This window comes from Elephas maximus, chromosome 6 (genome assembly GCF_024166365.1).
Source record: "Elephas maximus indicus isolate mEleMax1 chromosome 6, mEleMax1 primary haplotype, whole genome shotgun sequence".
NCBI classification, from domain to species: Eukaryota; Metazoa; Chordata; class Mammalia; order Proboscidea; family Elephantidae; genus Elephas; species Elephas maximus.
The window spans coordinates 19,582,078-19,608,629 of record NC_064824.1 but is presented as its reverse complement, the minus strand read 5'-3'; the positions used below and the strand labels follow the sequence as shown (position 1 = coordinate 19,608,629).

Below are 26,552 nucleotides of genomic sequence, written 5' to 3'. Positions count from 1 at the left end.
ATTATGAAAAATTGTACTCTAACAAATTTGAAAACCTAGAAGAAATGGATGAATTCCTTGAAAAACACTACCTACCTAAACTAACACATTCAGAAGCAGAACAACTAAATAGACCCATAACAAAAAAAGAGATTGAAACGGTAATCAAAAAACTCCCAACAAAAAAAAGTCCTGGCCCGGACGGCTTCACTGCAGAGTTCTACCAAATTTTCAGAGAAGAGTTAACACCACTACTACTAAAGGTATTCCAAAGCATAGAAAATGACGGAATACTACCCAACTCATTCTATGAAGCCACCATCTCCCTGATACCAAAACCAGGTAAAGACATTACAAAAAAAGAAAATTATAGACCTATATCCCTCATGAACATTGATGCAAAAATCCTCAACAAAATTCTAGCCAATAGAATCCAACGACACATCAAAAAAATAATTCACCCTGATCAAGTGGGATTTATACCAGGTATGCAAGGCTGGTTTAATATCAGAAAAACCATTAATGTAATCCATCACATAAATAAAACAAAAGACAAAAACCACATGATCTTATCAATTGATGCAGAAAAGGCATTTGACAAAGTCCAACACCCATTTATGATAAAAACTCTCACCAAAATAGGAATTGAAGGAAAATTCCTCAACATAATAAAGGGCATCTATGCAAAGCCAACAGCCAATATCACTCTAAATGGAGAGAACCTGAAAGCATTTCCCTTGAGAACGGGAACCAGACAAGGATGCCCTTTATCACCGCTCTTATTCAACATCGTGTTGGAAGTCTTAGCCAGGGCAATCAGGCTAGACAAAGAAATAAAAGGTATCCGGATTCGCAAGGAAGAAGTAAAGTTATCACTATTTGCAGATGACATGATTATATACACAGAAAACCCTAAGGAATCCTCCAGAAAACTACTGAAACTAATAGAAGAGTTTGGCAGAGTCTCAGGTTATAAAATAAACATACAAAAATCACTTGGATTCCTCTACATCAACAAAAAGAACACCGAAGAGGAAATAACCAAATCAATACCATTCACGGTAGCCCCCAAGAAGATAAGATACTTAGGAATAAATCTTACCAAGGATGTAAAAGACCTATACAAAGAAAACTACAAAGCTCTACTACAAGAAATTCAAAAGGACATACTTAAGTGGAAAAACATACCTTGCTCATGGATAGGAAGACTTAACATAGTAAAAATGTCTATTCTACCAAAAGCCATCTATACATTTAACGCACTTCCGATCCAAATTCCAATGTCATATTTTAAGGGGATAGAGAAACAAATCACCAATTTCATATGGAAGGGAAAGAAGCCCCGGATAAGCAAAGCACTACTGAAAAAGAAGAAGAAAGTGGGAGGCCTCACCTTACCTGACTTCAGAACCTATTATACAGCCACAGTAGTCAAAACAGCCTGGTATTGGTACAACAACAGACACATAGACCAATGGAACAGAATTGAGAACCCAGACATAGATCCATCCACGTATGAGCAGCTGATATTTGACAAAGGACCAGTGTCAATTAACTGGGGAAAAGACAGCCTTTTTAACAAATGGTGCTGGCATAACTGGATATCCATTTGCAAAAAAATGAAACAGGACCCATACCTCACACCATGCACAAAAACTAACTCCAAGTGGATCAAAGACCTAAACATAAAGACTAAAACGATAAAGATCATGGAAGAAAAAATTGGGACAACCCTAGGAGCCCTAATACAAGGTATAAACAGAATACAAAACATTACCAAAAATGATGAAGAGAAACCCGATAACTGGGAGCTCCTAAAAATCAAACACCTATGCTCATCTAAAGACTTCACCAAAAGAGTAAAAAGACCACCTACAGATTGGGAAAGAATTTTCAGCTATGACATCTCCGACCAGCGCCTGATCTCTAAAATCTACATGATTCTGTCAAAACTCAACCACAAAAAGACAAACAACCCAATCAAGAAGTGGGCAAAGGATATGAACACACATTTCTCTAAAGAAGATATTCAGGCAGCCAACAGATACATGAGAAAATGCTCTCGATCATTAGCCATTAGAGAAATGCAAATTAAAACTACGATGAGATTCCATCTCACACCAACAAGGCTGGCATTAATCCAAAAAACACAAAATAATAAATGTTGGAGAGGCTGCGGAGAGATTGGAACTCTCATACACTGCTGGTGGGAATGTAAAATGGTACAACCACTTTGGAAATCTATCTGGCGTTATCTTAAACAGTTAGAAATAGAACTACCATACAACCCAGAAATCCCACTCCTCGGAATATACCCTAGAGATACAAGAGCCTTCATACAAACAGATATATGCACACCCATGTTTATTGCAGCTCTGTTTACAATAGCAAAAAGTTGGAAGCAACCAAGGTGTCCATCAACGGATGAATGGGTAAATAAATTGTGGTATATTCACACAATGGAATACTACGCATCGATAAAGAACAGTGACGAATCTCTGAAACATTTCATAACATGGAGGAACCTGGAAGGCATTATGCTGAGCGAAATGAGTCAGAGGCAAAAGGACAAATATTGTATAAGACCACTATTATAAGATCTTGAGAAATAGTAAACCTGAGAAGAACACATACTTTTGTGGTTACGAGGGGGGGAGGGAGGGAGGGTGGGAGAGGGTTTTTTTATTGATTAATCAGTAGATAAGAACTGCTTTAGGTGAAGGGAAAGACAACACTCAATACATGGAAGGTCAGCTCAATTGGACTGGACCAAAAGCAAAGAAGTTTCCGGGATAAAATGAATGCTTCAAAGCTCAGCGGAGCAAGCGCGGGGGTCTGGGGAACATGGTTTGCGGGGACTTCTAAGTCAATTGGCAAAATAATTCTATTATGAAATCATTCTGCATCCCACTTTGAAATGTGGCGTCTGGGGTCTTAAATGCTAACAAGCAGCCATCTAAGATGCAGCAATCGGTCTCAACCCACCTGGAGCAAAGGAAAATGAAGAACACCAAGCCCACATGACAACTAAGAGCCCAAGAGACAGAAAGGGCCACATGAACCAGAGACCTACATCATCCTGAGACCAGAAGAACTAGTTGGTGCCCGGCCACAATCGATGACTGCCCTGACAGGGAGCTCAGCAGAGGACCCCTGAGGGAGCAGGCGAGCAGTGGGATGCAGACCCCAAATTCTCATAAGAAGACCAAACTTAATGGTCTGACTGAGACTGGAGGAATCCCGGCGGTCATGCTCTCCAGACCTTCTGTTGACACAGGACAGGAACCATCCCTGAAGACAACTCATCAGACATGAAAGGGACTGGTCAGCGGGTGGGAGAGAGACGCTGATGAAGAGTGAGCTAATTATATCAGGTGTACACTTGAGATTGTGTTGGCAACTCTTGTCTGGAGGGGGGATGGGAGGATAGAGAGAGAGGGAAGCCGGCAAAATTGTCAAGAAAGGAGAGACTGAAAGGGCTGACTCAAGACGGGGAGAGTAAGTGGGAGTAGGGAGTGAGATGTATGTAAACTTATATGTGACAGACTGATTGGATTTGTAAACGTTCACTTGAAGCTTAATAAAAGTTATTATAAAAAAAAAAAAAAAAAAAAAAAAAAAGAATGTATGTAGATGAGAGAGATGGGAAAGAAACCAAGACCTATTAGTGTCTATGATCTACTGAATTAGTCCACTCTGGAATTTCCTGTAACTCTATACTTCCATTTTATGAATAAAATATGTCTTACTGTTTTAGCTTTGAGTTTCGATTCTGACTTGTAGCTAGAAGCTTTCTGATATGGCCAATTAGAGGAAAAATTAGTGGTATAAATATACTACTATTTGCTGATGTGTTTTTCTGATATAAATATTTTTCTTATATAAATAATGTAGCAATGAACATATTGGTCTGTGTAGATATTTCCCCCAATACTAGATTTTGTTTTATTCAGGATGGATGATAGAAGTAGTAGATTTTGTTATCGCTCTTATTTAATATTCTCAGTTTGCTTCCCACAGAATTACATCTGTCCACAGTGCTGGCAGCAATAAGTGTTTTATCTCATTCATTGGGCTTTATTTTTTTTAATTGTTTGCTGGTGGTATGTCATTGTAATCTTAGATATTTCTTTTATCACTAAACATGTTGATTAGTTTTTCATTGCTTTTGTTTATTAGTTACATTTTTTTCTTTAAGGAATTATATAGTCATATCCTTTGTACCACAGCTTAGTAGGTGTGGAATCTTCGGGAAGGTACAGTTATTGTCACAGGCAGTCCCCGGGTTACACAAACGAGATCTGTCCCTAAGTGTGTCTTTAAGTTGAATGTGCAGGTAAGTCAGAACAGGTGTATATGGTTCTCATTTAGCCTCACTTTAGTGCAAGAACAGGCTAGAAGCCTTTTCAGTGATGTAAAAGTTGCATGTGCAGCAAGTAAAGGTGATTGTGATGAAGAATTTGTTGCCAGTAGGGGTTGGTTCAGCCATTTAAAAGTGAGGGCAAATTTCCATAATGTTAAAAGACAAGTATATTGTCCATGAGTCAGGAGTTTGTAACCCGGGGACTCACTGTGCTAAAACAGGTGGACATTAAATAATGCTTACATGATAAAAATTAGTGTGAGGTTAAAATGAGATAATTTGTTTAAGTTCTCTGAGTACTTTTATAATTAAAATAGTAGCCCTTTATCAAATTTGCCACAAGCTGTTTTCAGCATTTTTGTTTGCCATTTTATGGCGTTATTTATACACAGAAATTTTAAATTGTAGTTAATATGTCACTTTCCAGTCATAGTTTAAATATAAATAAAGGAAGGAATAAGACAAGTGACATGGAAATATTTCTAAGTTAATGTGGCAACAATGTGCAATCACAAAAAATACCATGATAATAGTCTGAATGCAAAACGCATCTTTAATCAAAGGCTTTATTTGTTATTATAATATTTATTATGTACTCTTTGCACCAGATTGGTTAAGGTTAGATTTCTTTTTTGGAGGGGGAAGGGGCTTTGTTTTTGGGTAATGGAATATATAATAAAACATTTTCCATTTCGACCATTTTTATGTCTTAGATTAGTTTTTTAAGTACTGTGTAACTTGTTGGAAACCCTGGTGGCATAATGGTTAAGTGCTGCAGGTGCTAACGAAAGGGTTGGCAGTTCGAATCCACCAGGTTCTCCTTGGAAACTCTATGGGGCAGTTCTTCTCTGTCCTATAGGGTCGCTATGAGTTGGAATCAACTCGATGGCACTGGGTTTGGTTTTTTTTTTTCTGTTTTTTATGTAACTTGTACCCCCACGTGTCTGTCAGTTTGTTGTACTGTGGGGGCTTGCGTGTTGCTGTGATGCTGGAAGCTATGCCACCGGTATTCAGATACCAGCAGGGTCACCCATGGAGGACAGGTTTCACCTGAGCTTCCAGACTAGGAAGAAGGACCCGGCAGTCTACTTCTGAAAAGCATCAGCCAGTGAAAACCTTATGAATAGCAGCAGAACATTTGTGTGATATAATGCTGGAAGATGAGCTCCCCAGGTTGGAAGGCACTCAAAAGATGACTAGGGAAGAGCTGCCTCCTCAAAGCAGAGTCATCCTTAATGACGTGGATGGAGTAAAGCTTTTGGGACCTTCATTTGCTGATGTGGCACGACTCAAAATGAGAAGAAACAGCTGCAAACATCCGTGAATAATTGGAACCTGGAATGTATAAAGTATGAATCTAGGAAAATTGGAAATTGTCAAAAATGAAATGGAACACATAAACATCAATATCCTAGGCATTAGTGAACTGAAATGGACTAGTATTGGCCATTTTGAATTGGAAAATCATATAGCCTACTGTGTAGGGAATGACAAATCAAAGAGGAATGGTGTTGCATTCATTGTCAAAAAGAACGTTTCAAGATCTATCCTGAAGTACAACGCTGTCAGTGATAGGATAATATCCATACGCCTACAAGGAAGACCAATTAATACAATTATTCAAATTTACGCACCAACCACTAAGGCCATAGATGAAGAAGTAGAAGATTTTTATCAGCTGCTGCAGTCTGAAATTGATCAAACGTGCAATCAAGATGCATTGATGATTACTGTCAATTAGAACACGAAAGTTGGAAACAAACAAGAAGGATCAGTAGTTGGAAAATATGGCCTTGGTGATAAAAACAATGCCGGAGATCGAATGATAGAATTTTGCAAGACCAACGACTTCTTCATTGCAAATACCTTCTTTCACCAACATAAATGGCAACTATATATATATATATATATATATTTTTTTTTTTATACACATGGACCTTACCAGGTGGAACACACAGAAATCAAATTGACTACATCTGTGGAAAGAGACGGTGGAAAAGCTCAATATCATCAGTCAGAACAGGGCCAGGGGCCAACTGTGGAACAGACCATCAATTGCTCATATGCAAGTTCAAGCTGAAACTGAAGAAAATCAGAGCAAGTCCACGAGAGCCAAAATATGACCTTGAGTATATCCCACCTGAATTTAGAGACCATCTCAAGAATAGATTTGATGCATTGAACACTAGTGACCAAAGACCAGACAGGTTGTGGAATGACATCAAGGACATCATCCATGAAGAAAGCAAGAGATCACTGAAAAGACAGAAAAGAAAGAAAAGACCAAGATGGATGTCACAGGAGACTCTGAAACTTGCTCTTGAGTGTTGAGCAGCTAAATCAAAAGGAAGAATTGATGAAATAAAAGAACTGAACAGAAGATTTCAAAGGGTGTCTCGAGAAGACAAAGTATTATAATGACATGTGCAAAGAGCTGGAGATGGAAAACCAAAAGGGAAGAAAATGCTCAGTGTTTCTCAAGCTGAAAGAACTAAGGAAAAAATTCAAGCCTGGAGTTGCAATAGTGAAGGATTCCATGGGGAAAATATTAAATGACGCAGGAAGCATGAAAAGAAGATGGAAGGAATACACAGAGTCATCATACCGAAAAGAATAAGTTGATGTTCAACCATTTCAAGAGGTAGCATATGATCAGGAACCGATGGTACTGAAGGAAGAAGTCCAAGCTGCTCTGAAGGCATTGGTGAAAAACAAGGCTCCAGGGATTGATGGAATATCAAATGAGATGTTTCAATAAACAGATGCATCGCTGGAGGTGTTCACTCGTCTATGCCAAGAAATGTGGAAGAGAGCTTCCTGGCCAACTGACTGGAAGAGATCCATATTTATGCCTATTCCCAAGAAAGGTGATCCAAACAAATGTGGAAGTTATGGAGCAATGTTATTAATATCACACGCAAGCAAAATTTTGCTGAAGATCATTCAAAAATGGCTGCAGCAGTATGTCGATAGGGAACTGCCAGAAATTCAGGCCGGTTTCAGAAGAGGACGTGGAACCAGGTATATCATTGCTGATGTCAGATGGATCCTGGCTGAAAGCAGAGAATACCAGAAGGATGTTTACCTGTGTTTTATTGACTATACAAAGGCATTCGGCTGTGTGGATCATAACAAACTATGGATAACACTGGGAAGAATGGGAATTCCAGAACACTTAATTGTGCTCATGGGGAACCTTTACATAGACCAAGAGGCAGTTGTTCGGACAGAACAAGGGGATACTGATTGGTTTAAAGTCAGGAAAGGTGTGCGTCGGGGTTGTATTCTTTCACCATACCTATTTAATCTGTATGCTGAGCAAATAATCTGAGAAGCTGGACTATATGAAGAAGAACGGGGCATCAGGATTGGAGGAAGACTCATTAACAACCTGCGTTGTGCAGATGACACAACCTTGCTTGCTGAAAGTGAAGAGGACTTGAAGCACTTACTAATGAAGATCAAAGACCACAGCCTTCCATGTGGATTGCACCTCAACATAAAGAAAATGGAAATCCTCACAACTGGACCAATGAGGAACATCATGATAAACGGAGAAAAGATTGAAGTTGTCAAAGGATTTCATTTTACTTGGATCCACAATCAACAACCATGGAAGCAACAGTCAAGAAATCAAAAGATGCATTGCATTGGGTAAATCTGCTGCAAAGGACCTCTTCAAAGTGTTGAAGAGCAAAGATGTCACCTTGAGGACTAAGGTGTGTCTGACCCAAGCCATGGTATTTTCAATCGCATCATATGCATGTGAAAGCTGGACAATGAATAAGGAAGACCGAAGAAGAGTTGACGCCTTTGAATTGTGGTGTTGGCGAAGAATATTGAATATACCATGGGCTGCCAAAAGAACGAACAAATCTGTCTTTGAAGAAGTGCTGCCAGAATGCTCCTTAGAAGCAAGGATGGCGAGACTGTGTCTTACGTACTTTGGACATGTTGTCAGGAGGGATCAGTCCCTGGAGAAGGACATCATGCTCGGCAGAGCACGGGGTCAGCAGAAAAGAGGAAGACCCTCAACGAGTGGATTGACACAGTGGCTGCAACAATGGGCTCAAGCATAACAACAATTGTAAGGACGGCACAGGACCAGGCAGTGTTTCGTTCTGTTGTGCATAGGGTCACTATGAGTCGGAGCTGACTCGATGGCACCTAACAACAACAACAATGTAACTTGTGAAGTTTTTATTCTCAACCAAGTCATTGGTATGGAAACAATTGAAGATATAATAGGAGAGGATCAAAGTTTACCAGATTTAAGTCAAAATTGATTTAATTTTGTTTTTCTTCTAGAAACATGATCAGGGGCAAGTTCTGTTGGATGTAGTCTTCAAGCATCTGGATTTGACGGAGCAAGACTATTTTGGTTTACAGTTGGCTGATGATTCCTCAGACAACCCAGTAAGTTTTCTCTTTGTTCATAATATAAAGTCCTTTCTGATTTATAATAATCACTGATTTATTGAGTTTCTTTATTAATTTGGTTTGAATGATTAGAGAGAATGTAGTTCTTTTGCCTTTGTCCTTCCTTTTATTGGTGGTTTAAATGTAAGAGGTTATTTTCCTTAATGTTTTTATAATTATAAGTCAGTGTATAAATCTAGTGCCAGCTTCTTCACTTACTAAAAAGGCTATACTGGCAAATTCTGATTGAATTCTTTGTAAGTTTATATGGTTATACTCTGAGGGATTTGTATGAAAGAACATGCCAGAAAATAATTCTTTTGATTAGTATAAGAGAATGACTATTTTGAATGAAGTATTTTGTATACTTGAGAAAAACTGAGATGCTGAAGTAATGGCTCTCTGGATCAGTACTTTAGAAATGAGGCCTTGTTATTAGAATGACTGTAGAAAATAAAATATTGTTCATGGGAAAAGTGGGATTTGTTTGTTTGTTTTCCTCCCTCTCTCCTGGTCAGGATCCTAGTCCTGAATCAATTGAAATGTTAAATGCTGACTTTGTGTGAAAACCAGCCATGAAAAAATAGGATAATATGGATAAAAACAAGCCAAGGGGTAGCTAGTCTCAGTGGAAATAAAGCCTTTTATACTGAATTGAGATAAAAACAAACTTCCCTCATACTTTGATAGTTTCACCAGATGGCCTGCGTTTCTCCAAGGACCTAGAAAAGAAATATGTTATATCTTGGTAATAACTCGATTGGGTAAACGTACCAAAACCCATGTAAAAATGAAAGTGAGTAGAAATATCATTTACGAAATGGCCAGGTACAGGTGCATTTTCGTTAATGTTATATTTCATCCAGATTCTATCCCCACTCAAGAAGAAACTATAAGTATTAGACAAATTTCAGAGATAATTTTACATGTTCCTTTCTTCTTTCCACCCATGCCTGTTTGAGTGCACGCTAACTGATCAAAGTGTTTGTATTCACCGAGCTTGAATAATGCTCAGAATTCCTAACATAATATTCTTAGTTAAAAAAAAAACGAAAAACCCATTGCCATCAAGTCAATCCCGACTCATAGCAGTCCTACAGGAGAAGGTAGAACTGCCCCATAGGATTTCCAAGGAGTGCCTGGTGGATTGCAACTGTCGACCTTTTGGTTAGCAGCCGTAGGCCTTAACCACTACGCAGTCAGGGTTTCCACACCACCACTGAATCATCAGAATTGACTCTTGTTATGAAACCTGATGGCCAAACTTGACCTAGTGGGTGTGTGAAGTCATCAGCCTCCATCAAAGGAGGGAGAATACTGTATTGTACCTGGAAGATGGACGTGTAATACACCGTTCATGAGTTTTAGGTTTCTCACTTGTCACGGGTTTTGATATTAGGTCTCTTTTGGTTATAAGTTTCAGGAACCAATTCAGGATAACTTAAGCTAAAAAAGAAAGTACACGGACTAGGAATGGGGTGAAATCAGACCAGTACATTGTTGGAAACTCAGGGAATTCTGAGTTTTAGTGTGTTGTTTGCTTTTCCCTATGCATCAGCTTCACTCTTTAATCTGCTCCTGTTGAATTTCTGTATTCTGCAGTCCACGGTGGGATGCAGGCATTAACAACTTATCCCTGTTTCCTTGGCCTCAGAGTCACCTACCTAAAGAAGAGTGTCATCTTTGTCCTAGTGTCTAATCCAAAATTCTCTGATAAAAATTCTGTCACATAAATTTTTATGGCCAAGCTTGCTGTCATAGGTTGAATCCTGCCTCCCAAAAAGCTATGTTCAAGCCCTAACCCCCAGGACCTACGAACGTGACATTATTTGGAAGTAGTGTCTTTGTAGAAGTAATCAAGTTAAGATGCAGTCATGCCGCTTTAGAATAGGTTCGAATCCAATGACTGGTATCCTTATAACCAGTAAATCCAGTTGCCACTGTGTCGATTCTTAATCATGGCAACCCCCATGTGCTTCATAGGGTTTTCAGTGGCTGGTTTTTTGGAATTAGATTGCCAGGCCTTTCTTCTGAGGTGCCACTGAACCTCCTACCTCTTGGTTAACCACTGAGCATATTAACTGTTTGCATCACTCAGGGACTCTGATATTCTTACAAGAAAAAGAAAACTGGGCACAGACATAGAGGGGAGAAGGCCATGTTAAGACAGAGTCAGAGACTGGAGTAATACAAGCCAAGGAATGCCAGGGATTGCCAGTGACCTCCAGAAGCTAGGGAGGGATAAGGAAGAATTCTCCTCTGGAGTCTTCCAAGAGAACATGGCCTGCCAACGCCTTGATTTCGGACTTCCAGAGCTGCGAGAGAATAAATTTTTGTTGTTTAAAGCCACGTAGTTTGTGGTGCTTTATCATGGCACACCAGGGAACCTGATAGACTTGGCTTAGATCAAGAACTTACTCCTGGTCCAGTCAACTATGGCTGTGGTTTGGGGTTACCTTGAATTTTTTACTGTGTCTTCTGCAGTACCCATGTGGTGTTACACTTCCCAGAAAAGAGAAGGATGTCATTTCTAAGAAAGTACATTGTAAGCTAGGCAAATACCTGAAGGATGTCTGCTACACCTCACTGTGTGCCAGCATTGAGAGGAAAATAGATAATTCTTACATTATCCTGCTGACTCTCACAGGTCAAATCCTCTAGCCATAGGCCTGGCTTTAGATAGATTGGACAAGTGACAAGACAATAAAGAAGGAAGAGACCATCTACTGACCACCATAGTCACTGCTATGAGTATGAAAAACTATTGTTCCTGAGAAAGTATTCCAGAAAGAGTAACATTGAGGTCACATATACCACAAGAGATAAAAATTCCATCACATAAATTTGTATACAAGAAGGCATTCCTATTTTAGGCCTGTTTATAGCTCCGTGAAGGTGGGGAGTCCTATAGGGTCGCTGTGAGTCGGAATCAACTAGATGGCACTGGGTTTGGTTTGGTTTTTGGAAGGTAGGGAAACGGGTATTTTGAGCTAGGTTGATCTCACTGACATCTGCTTTTTCTTTGTCTTAGTTTTCTATCCTGAGCATACCTTATCAAGTGAGATATAGTCTCTGGTCCAAGGGTCCAATTGCTTGTGATCCAAAATAATGTCTTCTAGAAGAGTTATAATCATAGAATTTTAAAGACCCAAAAGAGGCTTTAGGGATTATCTAGTGTAATACCCTTATTTTTCCACAAGAAATTATCCACAGTTCAAGGAAATAAAGCCTGGGCTACTTTTTGACATTAATGAAAGTAGTGAGTCTCCTAACTCCCCATGCCAGGCTTTTCCCACTGTACCGAAATGTTACTATTCAGATATTCAGAAGAATCTGTGAGGTACTGAAATGTGTGCCAGGAAGGACCTTTAGGGCCCAGGTGTTGTAAATATTATCCTGCTTCTCGTTGTCAATGTGAAACAATACCAAGGCTTTGAGGATATTAATGGACTAAGGAATAGAGACGCCATTCTTAAAAAGAGAAGAGTAAGAAACTAACATTTATGAAATACCTATTGTGGGATTGGTCCTAAACCGAATGTCTGTGTATAATAGGACATTTAATTCCCACAATTTCCTTATGGTGAAGGTATCATTAAAATTATTTTATAGATGAGAAACAAAGGCTCACAGAAGTCAGCTAACTTGTTTAATGACACAGAAGTAATTTGGTAGTTGAGAAAGGATTCCAGCTTGGGTCTGTCTGACTCCAAAGCTGTGCTCTCTCTTCACCGTACAGTGCTGCTTCCTAAGAGCTGATATAGATACATCCAAACCCGCTGCCGTTGGGTCAATTCCGACTCCTAGCAACCCTACAGGACAGAGTAGAACTGCCCCATAGGGTTTCCAAGGAGCGCCTGGTGGATTCCAACTGCCGACCCTTTGGTTAGCAGCCATAGCTCTTAACCACTATGCCACCAGGGTTTCTAGGACTTATAAAAACTGACATACTGAGGAGAGGAGGTTACTGTGCAATAAAATTACCAACAGTGATCAAAAGTAATTTGGTGAGATTCCAAAATAATTTAATCTTCACCTGTCTTTAATTCAGAGTTTTTAAACCTTAAAATTTTTCTATGTTTTATATGTAAACATACATATGTTTATATGTATGTGTATATATAGGTATATGCATGTGCGTGTGTGCCCACAGGGACACACACACTCAATATATTCATTTTAGTGGATCAAACTAATACTGCCCTAGGCATATAGACATTGAAATAAATTTGACTTATAATTGAAAAGAAAAGCCACCTAGCTTTTTGTGGTGGTCTCGACAGTAACAGCTGTAGCATCTTAGTTGATTATCCTTTTTATTAGCATCTTCCTTGTTAATTTGTTCCAGTGCAACAAACAAAATTCTTAAAGTTTTTCAAAATTTCTTGTACTTTTCTTTTAAAATGTATTTATCACAGCTTTTCTCTTAGCACAGTATTTTATATAATAATAATAATAATAAATGTTTGTTGAATGAGTGAGCAGAATAAGGTGGTTATAATTCATTATGCATAATTTCTGTAATTTTGTAAGCAGTTAAAGGTAGCTATAGTGAACTTTATCAAAATCCTCTTCATTAGAGCCTTGAGATCATCTTTATTCCCAAATTCAATTACAGTGCATGTTAGTGGGACAAAGGAAGGAGCCTTAGTGATGCAGTGGTTAAAGCGATCAACTGCTAACCGAAAGGTCTGCAGTTCGAAACCACCAGCGGCTCTGAGGGAGAAAGATGTGGCAGTCTGCTTCCGCAGATATTTACAGCCTTGGAAACCCTATGGGTTCTTTATGAGTCGGGAATGACTCGACAGCAGTGAGTTTGGGTTTGGTTAGTGGGACAGAGAGTAGATTATTGATTACTGTTGATTTAATGCTTTCTACAGGTTCATGCCTCTGGTGGTTTGTGTTGTGGTTGTGATATTTTACTGCTTTAATACTGTTTTTATATCCCGTAACCTTGTGGTTCTCAAACTTGAGCTTACATCAGAATCACGGGAGGGCTTTTTAAAATACAGATTTCTGGGCCCTATGCCTAGCGTTTCTGATTCCAAAAATCATTAGTAGAGCTCAATAATTTGCATTTCTAACAAGTTCCCAGGTGATGTTAATGCTGCTAGTCCAGCGACCACATTTTGGAAGTCACTGCTCTAACTCAATAGGCTGTTAATTAAGACAGTTGAACTAAGATATAATTCATTTGGAATAGAGGTACCCTTTGAAGATTCCTTTAACATAACTTAAAAGTCTTAAATTACTTATTTCATCAGGTTTGAGGAAACATAGGAAATATCACATAGAGGATGATCATTATTTCATTAAGCTATGTTTCAGTATAACATGGTCACTAAAGTGCTTACTTTCATCTCATATATGTCTCTGTTTTATGCCTCTTATCTGTTTCTATTGTAATACCTCAATTCAAGCTCTCGTCACCTATTACGTAAACCTCATTGGTAGTTTACTAAATGCTCCATTTTGGGAGGGAATGACGAGGGGACCTGGGGTGCAGAGAAGTGTTTCAGAGAAAAGCCACAGCATCCAGAGTGAAGAGAGGGGAATGCTAGGTTTGAGGTACTGAAAAAAACAAGTTTTGATATGGCTAAAATATACAGCAAGACAAGGGGAGTGAGAGATGAGGTTTGAGCAGTACGTCGAAGGTTACACTTGTCCAAGGTTTATTTACACTACTAACATGAGATTTGTATTTAGGCATGTGAACCTGGTTACAGGGCAGCCAACTAATAATACAGTGCAAACTAGAGGCAGTCGGGAGATTGCTGCAATAATAAAGTTACCGGAAAAGATGATGATTGGCTCTGAGGGATGAAGAAATGTGTGTGAGTGCTGGAGGTATTTAGGAGTAAAGCCAACAGGACTTACTCGTTTGATTAAGACTTCATGAGAGGAAAAGAGAAATCAGTATCTCTAATTCAGTCTTTGGCAACTTGGTAGATAGAAGAACCATTCAAATAGTGTTGTTGTTGGGTTTAACTTTTTTCTCAATTTTTAATTGTTTATTGCTAGCAATAGAAATGCAATTAATTATATATATTAATCTTATATCCTGCAAACTTCTTAAACTCACTTATTAACTCTAGCTTTCTGTAAATTCCATAGGATTTTTCTACAAAGATTATCATGTAGTATTTCCACTCATTTCTTTCAAGTTCCAGCTGCTGCTTTCTCCTGGGTCTTTGGGGGCCTTCCCGTGCATTCATAGTTTAACTGACAGCCAGAATGGAGGTAGATTTTGTATGCGGATTTTGGAACTAATTAACTCTGCTGCTCTCTCCCTTCTAGAATTTCCTCCTCAATTTTTTGTGCAAGTCCTGAACTCTGTCCTCCTGACACCTCAACTCAGTAAGGCTGTCACGTGCCTTATGCAGGATTTGAGATTGCTGTTAGGGAAAAAACTACAAATGTATATATCTCACCCTTTGAACTTTTTCAAGAGTAGATTTAGCTACTGTTTCTATGTGCTTTTTGGTTGCTTTCTGGTGTCAAAAAACTATACATACACACAGAAAATAAAAATGAATGTCATTAACAGACAAGAAACTTTCAGAATTTCTTAAAAGACTGAACGCAGATAAGATTGGATTGGTGGAACGAATAGAAAGATTCAGCAGAGTAGCAGGATACAAGACCAATATACAAAAATTAGTTGAATTCTTATACACCAACAAAGAGAACTTTGAAAAGGAAATCAGGAAAACAATACCATTTATAATAGCCCCTAAAAAGATAAAATACTTAGGAATAAATCTAACCAGGGATGTAAAAGACCTACACAAAGAAAACTACAAAGCACTACTACAAGAAACCAAAAGAGATATACATAAATGGAAAAAACATAACCATGCTCATGGATAGGAATACCCAACATTGTGAAAAATGTCATCCCTACCCAAAGCGATCTGTAGAGATAATGCAATCTGGATCCACATACCAACAGCATTCTTTAACGAGATGGAAAAACTAATCACCAACTTTATATGGAAAGGAAAGAGGCCTTAGATAAGCAAAGCATTATTGGTAGAGTAGGTGGATTTGGCAATATGATCTTCAAGTTCATCTGGAAGAGTATCTGATTAAAAATAGCCAGAAATATTTGGAAAAAGATAAACAGCTTACCCTAAAATATAAAAATACAGTACGATGATATACTTAAAAACAAATACAAAAATATAGTATGATGATATACTTAAAATAGCGTGGTATTGGTATAAACCCCCCCCCCCCAAAAAAAACCGAACCTGTTACCATTGACTCGATTCTAACTCATAGCAACCTTGTAGATACAGGTAAATGGAGTAGAAGAAACAGTCCAAGAACAGATTTTTTTGTTTTTTCTGTGTGGTAAATTATGGTAACAGTAGTACTTCAGATCAGAAAAGGTATTGGAACAGTTGTTGAAGCCTAAAAAGAAACCTTTAGATTCCTGATTATTACCATATACAATAGAAAATTCCAATGTAAGTTTCAATGTAAAACAACAGTATAGAAAGTGGTAGATTAAAATCTGGAACAAGGTTTTCTACTATTTGATCATCTTTGGCAAGAACAGTCCAAGCATTTCTGAAGGAAATACTGACAGATTTCATTGCCTAACAGAATATGCAATGAGAGACACCTTAAAGAAACTTAAAAGACAAGCCATCAACTGTGGGGGAAATACAGTATATATAATAGATTATTAAAATCCGTACCATGTTAAAGAGCTTCTATAAATTACAGTTAAAAGATAACTCAGTAGAAAATGGGGAGATGGCATGAAATGAAAATATGAATGAATGACAAACATGAAAAGTCATTAAACCTCACTTGTAAATCAGAGATATGCTGAATAAAATTACAGGGAGCTAGCACTCTGCGTGACAGATTAGCAAAAATGTAAAGATTCATAATTCCTTACATCCCTATAGCAGTTATAATACTTTCTTGAGCTGATGTTTCATGACTTACAATCCTTGAGGCTAGGAAACTATGCCTTTGTATCACCCCAATACCTGGTATAGGGCCTCACATACGATACAAACCAAACTCGTTGCTGTCGAGTCCGTTCCTACTCGTAGTGACCCTATAAAAAAAAAAAAAAAAGACCCTATAGGCTTCACATAATAAATGATTTAAAGAAGAAATACACACCTTGAACTTGCCACCATGGAAAAGGGTGTAAGCCAGCCAGTCCCTGGGTGATGCAAATAGTTAATGTGCTTAGCTGCTAACTGAAGGGTTGGAGGTTTGAGGACACTCAGAGGTGCTATGGAAGAAAGGCCTGGCAATCTTCTGCAAATCAGCTATTGAAAACTCTGTGGAGCACAGTTCCACCCTGAAAGACATGGGGTCGCCATTGAAAGCTCTATGGAGCACAGTTCCACCCTGACACACATGGGGTTGCCGTGAGTCGAAATTGACACAATGGCAACTGGTTTTAATACATTCGTAAAAATACTGTTAACAAATGAGGCTGTTTACAATAAGAACTCTAAACAGTTTGGGATTAAATTAGTTTAAACAAGCTTACTTAAAAAAATGAAAAGCTATGCGGATATCTTCACAGTTTGTTCCCCATTTGGTGTGCTGTCACTGGGAGCAGTTCTTTAGTTTGTGCATTTGCACCTTGTACGTACATATACATGCATTTATAAAAACCTTTTCCAAAACAATTTTCTTTTCATTATAAGAAAAAAAAATGACCTCTTAGTATAAATTTAAGGCAGTGTTATAAAGAACTGGTCTGATATTACCAAGTTAGTAAAGAGAAAGAAGATCCTATGATAATTTATTTTTCCAGAGGATAGTGGATTATTTGAGGGCTTGGTTGAATTCAAAACAAATAGTTTTTTTATTTTTTTATTTGAGATTGATAGACTTGCCAAATATACTGTGTGCAAACGTGGTTTCTTCTCAGTTTTTCACCTTGGGATGATAGGAAAATACATATATTCTCTACGAAGAGAAGTACTTATTGAACACCTGGTCGATAAGTAACCCCATTAGCTTTCCATGGTTATTGGATCACAAGAAAGGTCAAATTATTCTCTTTAGGGTTTTCACACACGTGTTATGAATTTTCATGCACATGAAACGAGATTAGGTGATCTTTGACCTTGATTCATCTTCTTACATTCTCTTTGACTCATTTTATCTGAGAAGTCGAAAGACAGTCTCCATTGTTGCATTAGTGCTTTGGACAAATTTCAAGAAAGAACTGTTTTTTGATATCTGTATCATTTGGTGGTGTGATGTACTAGGAAGCTGTATGCGTAGAGTTTTTGAGGCTTTGAAGAAATCACCCATTGTCAAAATGTCTTTGCTTTTCTTCCTGTCAGAAATAGACTGAGGATAATACCTGTAATTATAAAGTCCTTTTTGTTTTCCCCTTTTCTTCTTCAGTTATTATTTTCCCTTAAGATGAAGGCTTCAGACAAATGTAAAGCATTCTTTATTTATGCCTCCACCACCCCAAACTTAATTTTGAAATATTTCAAACAACAGAAAAGTATATCATTCTTGTTAGTTGTTATCAAGTACTTCTGATTCATGGCGACCCCACGTGTGCAGAGTAGAACTGCTCCATAGGGTTTTCAAGGCTGAGATCTTTCAGAAGCAGATTGCCAGGCCTGCCTTCCGAGGTGCCGCTGGGTGGGTTTGAATCACCAACTTTTCGCCCAGTAGTCAAGCATTCAGCTGTTTGCGCCACCCAGGACTCCACAGAAAAGTATAGAGAATTGAAAAAAAGAAAAATCAATTTAAGAAATAAGAAATTATAAAACAGTTGAATTCCTATTGTATCCCTCCCTAATCGTACTTACATACATGCCCTTAAAGAAATCAATATCTGTGAGTGTCTTTATACTTTTACTGTTGTTGTTATTAGTTGCCATCGAGTCGTCATTTGTTGCCATCAGGTCAATTCCGACTCATGACAACCCCATGTATACAGAGTAGAACTGTTCGAAAGGGTTTTCAAGGCTGTAAACTTTGAGAAGCAGATTGCCTGGCCTGTCTTCTGAGGTGCCCCTGGGTGGGTTCAAACCACCAACCTTCCCTTAAGTGGTTGAATGCTTAACTGTTTGTGCTACCAGGTACTCCTCATATTTCTACTGCATATGAACATATCCCTAAGATATTTTTATGTGGAGGATTGGTTTGCTTTTTATAAACTTTATACAAAAGATATAAAAAGGTATGTACCCTTTTACAACACTTTTTCATTCAGGAGTGTTTTTGGAAATTGTTTAGGTTGATAGATACAGCTCTAGTTCAGCTTTATTCTCTGCTTTAGAGTATTCCATGGAGACCTGGTAGCGCAGTGGTTAGGCGCTTGGCTAACCGAAAGGTTACCACCAGCTGCTTCTCCAGAGAAAACTTGGCAACCTGCTACCGTAAAGATTACAGTTTAGGAAACCTTATGGAGCAGTTCTACTGTCATGTAGGATCACTGAGTCGGATTCGACTCGATGGCACACAACCACATAGAGTACTCCAGCATACAGTTATACCATTCTTTATTTCACTGCCTCTTCTTGAAAGATATGTGAGTTGTTTTTAGTTTTTTACTGTTACAAACCGTTCTGCAACGAGCATCCTCATGTGCCTGTCCCATTGCATGGCTGTGTGAGGGTTTCTCTTAAGATACATTCTCAGGAGTCTGGCAGACGTTTAGTTTAGAGTCTGATGGGCATGAAATGTTATTTTATTGTGGTTCCCCAATTTCAGGTGATGTTGAGCATCTTTTTATTACACTTATGAACCACTTGTTTTGTTTCTCTGCGGAACGGTTGCCCGCCTGTTATTGCTGATGATCATCATGCTGTTGATTTAACGGTGCCCTTTTCTAGGTAATCAGCTTTTTCTTTCTAGAGAATTGTTAGATTTTTCACTTTGTATTCAATATATTGTAGTTTTACCACCGTAACGTTTCTAAATGTGGATCTATTTTTGTTTTCTTATGTTCAGTATTTAGAATGTACTTTGCATCCAAAGGTTTGTGTCTAGAAAATTTTCAACTATTATCTTTTTAAATATTACTTTCAGCTGTTTCCTCTATTCGCCTCTGAATTTCCTAATAAATTTATGTTTGAGTCTCAATTTTTTCTGCATCTTTAGCTGCTCTTTCCTATTTCTTATCTCTTTGTCTGACTATGACATGCTTGTGTAATGGTTAACGAAGGAGCCCCGGTGGTGCAGTTGTTAAGTACTTGGCTGCTAACCGAAAGGTTGGCAGTTTGAACCCACGTAGCAGCTGTGCAGGAGAAAGACCTGCTTCTGTAAAGATTACAGCTTAGGAAATCCCATGGGGAAGTTCTGCTCTGTTACTTCGGGTCGCAATGAGTTGAAATTCAATGGACGGCACACAACAACAACAATAAAAAAATGGTTCATGAGCTACACTGCTAACAAAAAGATGGAGGTTCTTGTCTACCCAGACACTTCAGAAGAACGTCCTGATGACCTGCTTCTGAAAACTCAGCTATTGAAAATGCTGTGGAGTGCAGTTCTGCGCTGACACACATAGGTTCACAGTGAGTTGGGGTTAACGCCATAGCAACTTGCTTTTCGTTGTTTTGTTTTTCTTTTTTAAATCAGGAGTTTGTCTCATCTCTTCCATTTTTATTTCAGTGACTTTATTTTTAATTTTCAGAATTTCTATTTTTTAATATCCAACTTTCCTCATTTCATTTTAGTCTGTTTCATAATTTTTTATTCTTGTGTAATGGATATTTTATTTCTCCAAATGAAACAAATGGAATACTATTCGTCAATAAAAAGTAATGAAGTATCACTCTATACCCACTAAACCAAACCCAAACCCGTTGCCATCAAGTCGATTCCAACTCATAGTGACCCTATAGGACAGAGTAGAACTGCCCTGCTGGGGTTTCCAAGGAGCGGCCAGTGAATTCAAACTGCTGACCTGTTAGTTAGCAGCCGTAGCTGGCTGTAGCTGTAGCTGTAGCTGTTAACCGCTGTGCTACCAGGGCTCCCTACATCCACTGGGATGCCTGTAATCAAAAAGATGGACAGCGGCAAGTATTGGTGAGGATGCAGAGAAATAGGAACGCTCATATATTATTAGTGGGAATATAAAAAGCTGCAGCCACTGTGGAAAAAAAGTTTGGTAGTTCCTCAAAAAGTTAAACATAGAGGTACCATATGATCAAGCAATACCACTCCTCATCGTATACCGAAGATAATTGAAAACATATGTTCGCACAAAAACTTGTACACAAATGCAGTGTTAGTCTTGGTAACCAAAAGAGGGAAACAGCTCAAATGTCTATCAGCTGATGAATGAATAAACAAAATGTGATATACCCATACGATGGAATATAGTATTCAGCCTTAAAAGGAATGAATTACTGATACATGCTACAACATGGATGAACCTTGAAAACATAATGCCAGCTCAAAGAAACCAGACACAAAAGGCCATATGTCGTATGATTCCATTTATATGAAATGTCCAGAATAGGTAAATCCATAGAAATAGAAAGTAGATTGGTGGTTCCAGGGAATGAGATGGAGGGTTAATGGGGAGTGACTGCTTATAGGTACAGGGTTTCTTTTTCAAGTAATGAAAGTGTTCTGGAATTGGGTAGTGCTGATAGTAGCACACCCTTGGGAATATACTGCAAACCACTGAATTATACACTTTGAAACAGTGAATTTAAAACTGTTTAAACAAAAGCCACATAACCAGGAGAGTGTGGTATTGGCATAAGGGTAGACCTGTAGATCGGTGATACAGAATACAGAGTTCATAATCAAACCTGAATGTGTATAGGTAATTGATTTTCCACAGGATGGCAGAGAATTCAGTGGAGGAAATTGAAGGATAGTTTTTTTTAACAAAAGGTGGTAGAACAACTGGATGAAAAAAATGAACCTCACACAATACACAAAAATGAACTTTAAATGGATTCTAGACCTTAAACTTCCAGAAGAAAATCCAGGAAAAAATCTTTGCAGCCTTGGGATAGGCAAAGATTTCTTAGAGAGGTAACAAAAAGTACTAACCATTAAAAAAAATAAGTAAATGAATTGTATGTCATCAAAATTGGAAACATCTGCTCATCAAAAGCTATCATTAAGAAAATGAAAAGCAATCCACAGACTGAGAGAAAATATTTGCATATATAAACAAATTTTTTTAATTAAAAAAAATTTTTTTTATATCTGACAAAGGACTATATCCAGAATATATAAAGAAATAATACAATTTCAATCACAAGACTGTCAGCCCAGTTAAAAAATGGATAAAATATTTATTCATACCTTTAGTGAAAGAAGATAAGCTCATTGAACTGTGTAGTTAAAATGGGTACATTTCATTGTATATAAATTGTACCTCAATGTCATTGATTTAGACAGTTAAAAAATTTTAAAAATCACATACGGTTCTTAATAAGCACTTTTATACACTATTAAATTCAAAATAACTGTGACCTAGGACTAATATTCTTGGGCTGAATTTTGGGAAAACATACCAAAGAAGTATATGTGTGTATGTAGACTTTGGGTGTCCCAAAAGTCCGAGAGTCATTTATGCATTAATAACTTCAGAAGTATATATGGTACAAAGTGGCAAAAAGCATTATTTGAAAATTTAGTTACTTTAATGTCTTTTGTACTTAGCTTCAATTTTTAATTTTTAAAAAACTTTTTTTTTCAATTATTTACCATCTCCAATCTCTGAGGGATTAAAACATACAAAAAAATTAATGCTGATGGTAAACAAAATGTGGTATATTCATACAACGGGACATTGTTCAGCCATAAAAAGGGGAAGGTATGTTGATAAATACTACAACATGGATGAACCTTGAAAACATTATGCCAAGTCAAAGAAACCAGACACAAAAGACCACGTATTACATGATCCCATCCATTTGAAATGTTCAGAGTAGGCAAATTCAGAGACAGAAAGTAGATTAGTGGTTGCCATGGGAAAATTCAACCTAACTGCTAATAAACGCAAAAAAGCCAAACCCATTGCCGTAGAGTCAATTCTGACCCCTAGCGACCTTAGAGGACAGGGCTTACCTGCCCTGTAGGATTTCCAGGGAGCGGCGGTGGATTTCAACTGCTGACCGTTTTATTAGCAGCTGTATCACTTAACCACTGTGCCACTGGTACAGGGTTTTCTTTTGGGGTGATGGAAATGTCCTGGAATTAGATCGTGGTGATGTAGTGAATATATTAAAGTACACTGAAGTATACACTTTAAAGTGGTGAATTTCATGTTGTATGAAAGATATCTCAATAAAATAACGCAGTATAAAAACGTAATGCTGGGTCTTTGGGCACATGCATTTTGTATTTTGATAAATACTGTTTGGTTGTCCTCCACTGAGATCATACTAATTTATGCCCTCATAAGCTATGCATCAGAGTGCCTGTGTCCTCACGCTCGTGCCGGTGTGGTGTGTAATCAGAAATTTTAATCCTTGCACATGTGATTGTTGAAAAATAGTAAGCTACTGTAGATTACTTTTGTATTTCTCTAATTACGATCAAGATTGAATGTCTTATCAAATACTTAAATTCCATTTATATTTCTTTGCTGTTAAGTTATTATCCATTGCTTGTTTTTCTGCTAAGATTGGTCTTTTTTATACTGGTTTATAGAGCGTCTTTACATATTATCTTTTTTCCCAGTTGTTCGTCTTTTGGCTTAATAATGAATTTTACCATGAATGCCATCTTTACTGCCTAGTAGTACTTGTTATGACATTACTCCATCTTCATGGTTTAAGCCAAGAACCTAATATTAGAGAATGTCCTATCTTATTGGAATCTTTGATGAGGGCCAGTGAATTTCCCAGTGCTTACCACTGTACGCATTGTGTTTGTATTTTTGATCTCAGAATCTTTCAAAAGGGACTGAATAAGGAAGGCAACTTTCAGTTGGCAGCCAAGCGCTTAACCACTGCTCCAGCAGGGATAGGTGAACTGATCCAAAATTTTGAGTTTAGGCGAGCATTAAAGTGAATGCAACTTATGAGTTTTTCTAGAAAATGTGAAGAAAAAAACCCCACTAGATTAGTAAATAGATGGGTGGGAAAATGGATAAATACGTGGATAGATAGGGGAAACCAATGTACTAGGTAGGGATGAAACCCAGCTTAAAAAAACAAAAAAACCCACTGCTGTCGAGTCGAAAGAAGCAGATCTTTTTCCCTCCAACTTTTGAGTCAGTCAGCAAGTTTAGACAGTCCTTCAACAAAGGAAGCCCTGCGCTAGGTGCTAACTATCTAATGTTGAGTGAAACACTTTATCACTGATCTCATAAAGTTCATAACATAATGAAGGAGATGGGCAATAAACGGGAAAACAAACGCACTGTTACAATTGAAAAAATGTTATGAAGGAATTTAATGTTTCTGTTTGTTTAAAGAAAATAACTGGTTAAATAGTGGTTGCGTGATGTATTTCTGATAGGGTGGTCAGTGAAGGCCTTTCTGAGAAGGTAGCATTTATGCTGAGACTCAGGATAACGAAAAGCAGCCAGCCATAGGAAAGCTGGAGAAGGACATTCTATGCAGAGGGAAGCTTGGAATTGAGGGCCAGAAGATGGCGTCTCTGAGAAACAGAAAGAGGCCATTATGGCTGGAGCTTAGTTGAGATGGAGGAAGTAAGCAGAAACCATGCAAACCACAGTAAGGACTTTGGATCTTGCACTGAAAAATTATCAAGCAGAGTTAAACAAAGTAGTGACATTATCAGGTTAATGTTTTTAAAAGCCACTCTAGCTTCTGCCTGCAGAGGAAAGAGGAAGAGGGTAAGAAAAGAAGCAGGGAGAGCTGTTAAGAGGCTCCAGTGACAGCCTAGACCAGAGGTGACGATGGTGGCAGAGTGGATGGAGAGGAATTGATAAATTGTAGATGCAGCTTGAGGGTAGAATCAGCTGGATTTGATGTGTTGGGTGTTGTAGATAACGGAGAGGAAAGACTCATGGATTTCTTCCAGCTGATTTTTCCTGTGCTCTGCATGGAATCAAGGGTGCATTGGAGGAAGTTAGGTTCATAAGTAATGATTACATAATGTTTATTTGTGTAGAGCTTTGAAAATACTGCCACATCTATCACCTCATTTGGGTTCTCTAATTTTTTAACTGAAACATGTTGGCAGTTGAAATGTTTTCCTAATTCAATTAAGTTTTCCTGAAATAGAGCTTAACTTACATTCAAAGGTGCTGAGGCCACTTAAAATTCTCACACAAAAAAAGCAGTCCTTACCAAAGCTACATGTTATCTCTTATGTAATTGGCGTGGGATTTTGGGGGCAGGGGGTGGAGATGTGCTTCATTTTGTTTATTTTTTAGGGAATAGTGTAGAAATTGTAACATTTCTCTTAGTAGATTCTGTAAGTTTTGTGTAAATGACAGTATAAAGCCCACTATATTTTTATGAAGGATAAGGAGAATTTTAAAAATGTCCTAAACTGTTATAAACCATAGTTAAATTAATGGGAACCACTTCAGATTGTTGCAGTTATTAAGCATCTTTACTTTTGGAATCGATTACTGCACGCTGTATAATTTGGTGGGAAAGTGAAATCAAAATCTTAACGCTACCACAAATACATTCAATAATTTCTAGCATAATTGTATTATATTTGGCGTGAACGATGTCTATAATTTAATGATTTTTCCTTACTTAGGCCTTATTTTTAAATGTAATTTTTAGTGTTAATCTACGAATGGAACAGGTTACAAGAGTTGATACATTAGCTTCTCCAGAATAAAAGAAATCATAGTCTTGTTTATTTTTCAGAGGTGGCTGGATCCAAACAAACCAATAAGGAAGCAGCTAAAGAGTGAGCATACATACTTATTTGATGTTTTGCAAGTATATTTTATAAAGATAAAGGATTAATATAATCTGATTAATTAGAACTGCTTTTATTAATTCTAGGAGGATCTCCTTACAGTTTGAACTTTAGAGTCAAATTTTTTGTAAGTGACCCCAACAAATTACAAGAAGAATATACAAGGTAGGTTTATGGAGCACATTTTTCTTGAAAATATTTTCAAAACTCTAGTATGAAAATTCGACATCAGTTAGGCAAAAATAGATTACTGAACTGTAATTCCGAGCTTCCTAAGCAGCACACACAGTTTCTGGATGTTCCAGGATAATGGTCTCAGCCTTCCCTTCCCGTAGCTGGGAAAGCTTTAGTGGATTGGAACCCCAGGGTGGCCCCATCCAGCCCCAGGCGGCCTCCTGAGCCATACAAATACGAAGCTTTTTTACTTGTGAAAAATGGTGAAGAAACACTTCTGTAACTAAAAGAGTAACCAGATTTTGCTGCAACTCAGTTTTTCTAATTTTGTCTGGGTGTGTTTTTTTTTTTTTCCTTCCTATAAAAGCATATTCTATATACATTTTATTTTCATCGAAGAGAACACAGAATTCTATAAAAATATGGTAACCTGTATGTGTGGGAGTCATGGTCAGGACCTATCTTTTTTTTTTTCCCTGTGTGATTTTAATCTTTGGTTCTAAATAAATGTAACAGAATTTGGCAGGGAGTGTGTGAGCATGTTCAGGCCTTAACCTGGCCGTTTTACTTTCCTATCCTTAAGCCTGAGTTTGTGTTATTATCTAATCATGGCATCACTTAGACTTGATGAAATATACGCAAGAATGATCCCCATGAGCACCTTGATAGCATGTGACTGGCAGGCGAAATGTTTAATGTAGAAATAGAGGGGAAGTGACAGTGTGGTGACTCTCTCTGTTACAATAGCCTGAAAGATAACCCTGTGCGTTGCTTAAAAGAC

General features: G+C 37.8%; 1 protein-coding gene across 8 annotated transcripts in view; it reads left to right on the top strand.

The window, feature by feature from the left end:
- Window positions 1–26,552, top strand: part of PTPN4 (protein tyrosine phosphatase non-receptor type 4) — a 245,317-nt gene that overhangs the window by 77,722 nt on the left and 141,043 nt on the right. For 5 of the 8 annotated variants that reach the window (XR_007518073.1, XM_049889148.1, XM_049889145.1 and 2 more), the window contains exons 3-5: window positions 8,651–8,758; window positions 25,543–25,585; window positions 25,663–25,762. Coding sequence is in view for 7 of the 8 variants with exons in the window: in XM_049889148.1 (XP_049745105.1) it covers window positions 8,651–8,758; window positions 25,543–25,585; window positions 25,663–25,762 (251 nt within the window). In the remaining variant the exon portion in view is untranslated. Of the gene's footprint in view, window positions 1–8,650; window positions 8,759–25,542; window positions 25,586–25,662; window positions 25,763–26,552 lie in introns of those variants that run through there. The other 3 variants (XM_049889150.1, XM_049889146.1, XM_049889151.1) reach the window with 2 other exon arrangements.